This window comes from Solanum lycopersicum, chromosome 4, assembly GCF_036512215.1.
Source record: "Solanum lycopersicum chromosome 4, SLM_r2.1".
In the NCBI taxonomy this organism is placed as follows: domain Eukaryota; kingdom Viridiplantae; phylum Streptophyta; class Magnoliopsida; order Solanales; family Solanaceae; genus Solanum; species Solanum lycopersicum.
Window position 1 is genome coordinate 44,537,733 of NC_090803.1, and position 8,023 is coordinate 44,545,755.

The window sequence follows — 8,023 nt, forward strand, 5'->3', positions numbered from 1 at the left end:
GTGAGTCTCCTTACACTTCGGAGGACATATTTTATCACTTGATTTTTCAGTTTTTAATTGTTAGGATGATTGGGAATCCTGTCTCAACATCCCTCTTTGTTTTAGAGGCTCCATAGACAAATACTATAGTTCTTTAGTGTTATTCATTTCAGTTGTAAACGTTTAAGACATGAGTTGCCACTTTGGTTAAGTATTACTTTTAAGTTATTTCTTGAGTTATATCTTGTGTTTAAGTCTTTTGTGAGTAAGTAAGCCATGCCAAGGGTCCGCTCGAGGCTAGCAATGGTCTTGAGTGTTGACCAAGTCCAGAGTGTAGGCTCGGGGCGAGACAGTTGCAGTTTGATGCAACGAAATTATGTGGCATTGCTTAGGCTAGTTGATGAAAAATTAAGGGTATGATAAAATCAACCAGTAGGAAAGGAAAGTAGTGGTACTTGGGAATATTCGATGGGGTTATCTTGTTTATGCTTTGATCTAATAAAACCGGAAGTGTTAGGTGTTGAGAAGGTGCTTAGTATTCGGAGTATTGGGCAAATTACAGTTATCCTAAGAGAGGGTAAAGGTGGAGAAGCGAGTGGTTTAATTCATGATCTTATTGTTGATTCCTTATATTATGAGGTGCGCGTCAGATTGAAAATTATGAGAGTTATAAATATATGCATATTACGTCTAGTAAAGAAGATATATTACAGTAGGAGGTAAAAAGTTGAGTAATTGAGTATAAAGCTTTTATGAGATATAAAAAAATAAAACAAAATAATTATATAAAGAAAAATGCTCAAAAAAAGGAGAAATGGAAAAAATATGATGGAGACCATTGAGAAGTGCAACATTTTACATTTAGTTTCTCTATACATGACATATTATTTTTTTCCCTCATATCTACTATCCCTCTTATGAATGTTATTTTTTTTTCTTTTAGGATACAAATGCTTTATTTTTTAGCTTTTAACTAATATTAACAGTTTATTTAATTTTTGTCAAGGTGAAATTTTCGTCCATGTAAAATATCATGTGACAAGATTTTTGTCCATAAAAAAAAAAGTGTATTATACACCATTGAAATAATGTATTTCTGGAACTAACAAGTAATAATTTAAATATAAAACTTACAATGCTGCTACAAACAATCATGATAAGCATTTATCCTTATCACGTATGATAATTTGATGGAAATATTTTTGTATCTATATACAGAATAAACAATTTCAATGGATCATTAATTCATATATCATTTACTAATTGTTTTTCTAGTATTGGTTGGCAGTGGGATCCACATATTTATTTTTATACATAAATATTTGGAAGAAATAAAAGTACTACTCCCAAGTCCTAACTATATTACGAGGGGGCCCAGTGGTCCTAACCTCAAAATTTATTAACTTACTTCCATATATAGAACGTACGGTCAACGTTCCAGCTTCACTCTCAACTGTATGTCCCTTTTTGGCTCTTCAACTTTTCAACCAATTTGGAACTTCAGTACACTCCTATATTTGTTCCTTACTTCCATTTAAATGAGGGAAAAAAATATTTACAAGCCACTATCTTTTTCTTTTTTGATTTTTATGTTTTAATTAATAATGTATTTTGTTTGATATATTATCAAAGTATATGTATATGTTCTAATTGTATCGAATAGAAAGAAGTATTACTTAAGTGAAATATTATTTAATTACTTCTTGATATCATTAACGTGTATATATAGAGAGTATATATACTCTTATGGTAACAAGGACGAAGAAACAATGATTTAGTGAATAGAACAAGTGGTTAGTGGGTAAATAGTTTGTACTATGGGTCTAATCGAGATAAATATATTGAATTGGATATAATTTAGGTAAATACTCTCTCGGTTCACAATTATTTGATAGTATACTAAAAATAGATGTCCAAGATTAATTGTCAATTTAAACAATTAAAAAATATTAGTCTTTTTTTCCAGTTATATCCTTAATAATTACTCTATTTTGTTCAATTAAAAATTAAGTAGACTTTTGATATTCTTCGTATATAGTATTAATCAAATCATATCTTATATTAAATTTTCCTTGAGAAGGCTGCATGATTTTATCCTGGCAAACAATTATAAATAAAGGGAGTACTTTGTCTGATGGGTTCAATTTGTCTAATATTTCCTTTAAATGAAATAATCCTTTTCAAGTACAAAATATAAAATTTCCTTTCTTACTTGTCTTAAACTTTTTACGCCCGAAGTTGTCCGAAATTTTCAAAACTCATATGTTAACTATACTGAAGTTAAGAATTCATGATTCAATTTCTTTTTACTATTTTAAATTTACTTTTAAATGAAATAAAAGAAAAGAAAAGGAGAAGTAAAAGAATTAAAGTCTTTTCTTTACACGTCACTCCACTTTGCTAGTTTAAATAAGATACTTATTTTTAATTTTATAGATGGCAGCCTGTCATTAAGATAATTAGGTTAGCCGACTTGCTCAACGTTGAAGCATTAATGCAAAAGTTAACAATTCGTGCATCTATTCCACCTATTCTCAATTAGGGTTAGTTCTTACAAAACTAGATCAATTAAACAAGAAAAGGAAGATTTCGTTTTTGTACTTCTATAGAAAAAAACTTTTATTTGTCTCTCCTAATAATTTTTCACCATATTTGTTTTTATTATTCAATTTTAGGGTTATATTGGCTTGTGTACTAACAATATTTCCAACGAATTTATACAAGTAGGGTGTAGGAGAGTCCAGTATATATATATATATTATATTTTATCACTATCTCATAGAGGTAGAAAGTTTGTTTCAAATTAAAAGAGTCTTGACTGAATCGCAATGAATAAGAACAAAGAAAAAAATTGTGTATAAAACATACAACTGACCAGGAAAGAAGTGTAAAGCATACAAGAATGGAACAAGCACAATAAAAGAGGGGAATAGTCGAAATATAATAAATAACAAATAAATGATAGATATCAAATGTAAGAACTACGTAAATATGGCTAGTATAACAACAACTAACAAGCGTAAACACTCGAAAAGCAAAAAAATCATCAACTACCTACTAACTTTCTATCCTAGTACGTATCCCTTCCACGCCTTCCTATCTAAGGTAATGTCTTCAGTAATCTGAAGTTTTATCATGTCCTATCTAGTCACATCTTTTTAATATTTCTTCAATCTAAATCTCTCATCATACCAACTACCATCAACCTCTCACACCTCATCACTGGAGCGCATACCCATCTTCTCTTCATACATATACAAACCATCTCAATCATGCTTCCTCATCTTATCCACCACAGAGGTCACTCCTACCTTATCTCGAATATTCTCATTCCCATTGTTATGTCTCTTTGTATGCCCCCACATCTACCTCATCATCCTCGATTTTGTGACATAAATCTTTTAAACATAACCGTTTTTGATTGGCGAACATCCCATTCCATACGACAAAATCGCTTTAACCACCACCATTCCATAAGATTTACCTTTAAATTTTGATAGTACAAATTCGTAAATCAAGATCGAAAGAATTACACATAGAGGAAGAACAAATTATTTAGAGTGAAAATATAGCTCCAAAGTGGATTAATTATACTTTCTTCCTTTTTTCTTTGTTGTTCTCTGTTTTTCCCCTTTATCTCGCTGGGTTTGTGGATTTACCGTTTGGATAAAATGGATGAAGTAGTCCAACCAAAATTGGAAAAAAAAATGTCTTTTGTTTTAATTTATTTTTTAATTGAAAAATATATATATATATATATATATTTTCTTTTAACCATGATGAATAAAATCATATATATATATAATCAAAATCCACTTTTAACAAGTCAAAAATGAAATAAAGAAATGAATTAGACAGTTATTTTGCCGTTGGTATCCTTGTCTTTTATGATATCCAAGAAAATGGTGAAAAGAGGTTGGTTAGAGAAATAAGTTTCCTATAATGGAAATGGAATAATAGGAAAATTTTGTGGATTTGTTGGTATAAATTGATGACCACTTACCTAAAAAGGATAAAGTTGCATTCTTAGTTTTACCCAACACCCTGCACTATACGTTACTATTTCATTCTATCTATCCAATCCACTTGTACCATCACCATACACACAATCCTCTTTTTATGATATTCTCTCTCAATCTTATTTTGTTTCTTCTTCAATAAATAAAAATTATTGTAGTTTATATATGTAATAATTTGCAAAAAACGGAGCTATGTTGGATCTGAATAATGATAGTGTTTTTTTCAAGGATGATTCTGTAACATCCAACACAGACTCCAACAGCTCCTCCTTCCAGCCTTCACTTTCAACTCTAAATTTCTCCATACTTAAGAGCGATCGTGTATTTGAGATTGAAGATGAGAGCAGTACTACTGGTGGTGGTGATATGCTCACCAGACAACTTTTTCCGGTGAAAGGTGAGATTCAAGGTCAATCTCAGTGCTGGCTCAACTTGTCTGTGTCGGAATCCGCTGGGTTAGAAGTGCCTGTTTACAAACCTCCGGTGCATAAGAAAAGCCGACGTGGACCCAGGTCCCGTAGCTCTCAGTATCGTGGCGTTACATTTTACCGGCGAACTGGAAGATGGGAATCACACATCTGGTACTTGTTTTTTTTTAAAAAAAAGAAAAACTCTCAAAATTTCAATTGTGTCACATACATAAATTGTGTGTAATAATTCACAACTTGATTCTCTCAGTATTTATTTGATTTTTAAAAATCTTTGTTTAAATATTCGATGTGCAGGGATTGTGGGAAACAAGTGTATTTAGGTATGTTAATTATATCGAATATGAGTTTAAATCTGAATTATAAAGGATTGTACCATTGATTCGGATGTTCTTTTTATCAGGAGGATTTGATACAGCTCATGCAGCTGCTAGGTAAGAGTTTATTTGAAGAAATCGATTTTGTTATGTTTCATCCTTACTGGATCTAAATGTTTTTTTTCCAATAATTTAGGGCATATGATCGAGCTGCAATAAAGTTTAGGGGAGTTGATGCTGATATCAATTTCAATATAACTGATTACAACGAAGATATGAAACAGGTACAATAGTTAATATTTGTGGAATGCTTCCATCAAAATTTGTGAGTGCTTTGATTTGAATGCTCTGCTCATTTATCTGCAGATGAAGAATTTGTCAAAAGAAGAATTTGTTCAGGTACTCCGTCGCCATAGTAATGGCTTTTCTAGGGGAAATTCAAAATACAGAGGTGTAACCTTGCACAAATGTGGTCGCTGGGAGGGTCAGTTCATTGGGAAAAAGTAAGCATGTCCAAAACTAGCTATTTCGAAATATCATTATATTTTTATAATGTGGCGTGAAGCTTTGTACCCGATGGTTTACTTGATTTTTCTTTCACAAACTTATATGGCGGTAGTTAATTAAAATTAATAGGCCTCTAGTATTGCTCCGATAAGATTAAAGTGTTGGGTTGCAGGTATATAGATATCTTAGGTTACTTGACAGCCAAGTTGAAACTGCAAGGTGCATGTGATCATGAATCAATAGCCTTTTGAGACTGAATATCTCACCATCAGTAATCTCATTTTCTGAATCTCATCTAACCAAATCTGCACCTTCCATTTGTGGTGCAGAGCTTATGACAAATGTGATGGAAGGGAAGCAGTTACCAACTTCGTGGCTAGCACGTACGAACGGGAAAAGAAGGAGGATAAAAGAGATGGTGGTACATTATCTAACCTTATCTCTTCTACATCTTTCTTGCAACTTGTGAAATTTGGGGAACCTGCAGAATATGATAAGTTCTCTGAACATGTATGTAGGTAGTGGTGAGAATCTTGATCTGAACCTCTGGATTTCTCCGCCTTTGGAGGGGGGTCTAAAGGGCGGTGAAATTGGTAGAAATGTACACTTCAATTTTGGAGGTCGTGATATGGTTATTGGCAAAACATTTGAGGTATTTTCTGATGTAAATACTTAAAGGACTTCATAACTTATCTGTTTTCTCCGTTGTCACGCTGCAAGATACTTTTGTATATACATCAACTAGTCTACTTCACATTTTTTTTAATTAGTTCTATCTTCACTCTATAGCATGACTTGAGATTCTCTTTATTTTTTGTCAATCTTACAGACTCAAAGCTCCTCTATTGTTCCACAAGGTCCAGCAACAATGTCTAAGCTTTCTATATTCACTGGCATGTATCCTGGTTTTCCTCCCCACAGTACGGTAAGTAACGTGTTCTACTCAGACATAAACATGAGTTTTATGTTACTGTGAAACACTAGGCAGTGCTGACTTTCTTTTACTGTCTGCCAAGGCTGCTCTAGCCAGGACATAGCTAATAGTCAGAATATATTGCTTCTTTTATTTGAATGAAACATGATGGAGATATTTTGTATCGTTTAACAGGAAGGAGCAATGATGAAGGCTGAAGCCGCAAGTTCGTGTCCAGTACTTCCGAATTGGGGTTGGAAAATACATAGTCAAGGTGTGGTCACTCCAGTGCCAGTATTTTCTTCTTCTGCAGCATCATCAGGATTCTCTACTGCTACCACTCTGCATACAAATTCCCTCCTACCACCAAGCAACCAACTACGTCTCCCCACCAACTAGACTTTCCAACACCCTTTCCCGGTGACCGTTTACATTAGTTAAGAGGGACTGCCACGACCACCTAATGATCGTGGAATACATGCTCAGTCACTGAACTGTGAAAATCTGTTTCCATTGTGTGCATCATACATAAATCAGCACCAAGTGTAAATTATTTAGCACATGATGATGTATAGGATGGTAGAATAAACTTAAAAAGACTTGCTAGAATATAGCTCTTAAACATGGGTGATTCTTAACCAGACTAAGTGTTCTGTTTGTAAAATAGAAAATGCTAAAGGGACTTGTGCTGTAAGAAATTTGTCTTGATCTGATCAGATTTTAGTTTTGATATTCTACATGACCTACGGTGTAGTTACTTAACTTTTCTCCAAAGTGTGAAACATGTTCCCCAACATATTCCAGCGAACCAGTAAGGACAATAAGAGAAGAACACAATGTTTTACGTGGAAATCACCCTGTTTAAAAGGTGTAAAAATCATTTTCCGTACCCCTTCAGGATTTAACTCCAGCTTCACCAAATCACTAAGCCTCAACAAATTAAGATTACAAACCTATGTAACCTAAGAAATTGTAAATTGTAATTCCTAACAACAAACAAACCTCTCAAGTTATGTGTTTCCAAGTTTTCGAGTTACCTCAACTTGAAGACAACACTCTTAATTAAGTTTATAGCTCATTGACAACTCTGAAAAAAACCTAATACATAGATTATGTAATAGGATTTGGTTCTTCAATGTGTACCTTCAATCTTTTGATAGCATTTGTTGAAGTCAATTTTTCAATTGTCCTTTTGCTCTGTATGTGTGAAGCCTTCTCCATTCTGACATGCCATATGGGAATGTACACATTCAATTCCTTAAGCATGATTTTCGAACTGACCTGCCTAGCAAGTATAATTCATGAGCTGATAGTTGATATAAGCTAGGTTTTGAATTCTATACATGCAAATTACACTAATTAATCACCAAAAATCATGTTATTTAGATCATGGGAACTCTAACAGCTAAAATCACAATAAATCTTCAAAATCTCAAAACCCTAGGTATGAACATCTTATGAGGAACCGAAGAACTGACTGAATTCTAGGGACCTAATGGGTGAAAGGAACCCACTAGTGAAATCTCACATGCCTGGTAAAGGAATCTATGGAGAAATCCTTTGGATTTAGGAGCTGAAACTTGAAGAACACATCCATTTGTTCTTGGAAGAACTGGCGCCTCTTTCTTCTCTTTTTGTTCTAAGTTTTGGTGATTTTTGGAGAATGAGGCTTTTGTCCTTTTGGGTATGTTCTGACAAGATTATTAGGCTTAGATTTAGCAAAACGACATAGTTTAGATGTCAAAAGTAATTTAAATGCCCAATGCATAGAGAAAAGACGAAAACAACCCTGACTTAAAAGCTAGCGAGGGCCACAGACGGACCAATGTTGCTATCATGAACCGTCAAGTGGGTCATGGT

At 33.4% G+C, this 8,023-nt stretch overlaps 1 protein-coding gene across 1 annotated transcript; it reads left to right on the forward strand.

The window, feature by feature from the left end:
• Positions 1-3,993: 3,993 nt before the first annotated feature.
• On the forward strand, positions 3,994-6,895 carry LOC101252772 (ethylene-responsive transcription factor RAP2-7-like). The gene is made up of 9 exons (XM_004237619.5): positions 3,994-4,579; positions 4,724-4,749; positions 4,830-4,860; positions 4,940-5,027; positions 5,110-5,246; positions 5,580-5,671; positions 5,769-5,902; positions 6,080-6,175; positions 6,359-6,895. The coding sequence occupies exons 1-9, from the start codon at positions 4,191-4,193 to the stop codon at positions 6,560-6,562; spliced, it is 1,197 nt and encodes a 398-aa protein (XP_004237667.3). The 5' UTR covers positions 3,994-4,190; the 3' UTR covers positions 6,563-6,895.
• Positions 6,896-8,023: the final 1,128 nt, after the last annotated feature.

What these genes read in the sequence shown, in the direction of transcription:
- LOC101252772 (XM_004237619.5), top strand. Translation starts at nt 4,191, where the DNA reads ATGTTGGATCTGAATAATGATAGTGTTTTTTTCAAGGATGATTCTGTA. An exon ending in ACAGCTCATGCAGCTGCTAG is followed by an intron (nt 4,861 to 4,939) that starts GTAAGAGTTTAT and finishes CCAATAATTTAG; the next exon opens with GGCATATGATCGAGCTGCAA. An exon ending in GTTTTCCTCCCCACAGTACG is followed by an intron (nt 6,176 to 6,358) that starts GTAAGTAACGTG and finishes ATCGTTTAACAG; the next exon opens with GAAGGAGCAATGATGAAGGC.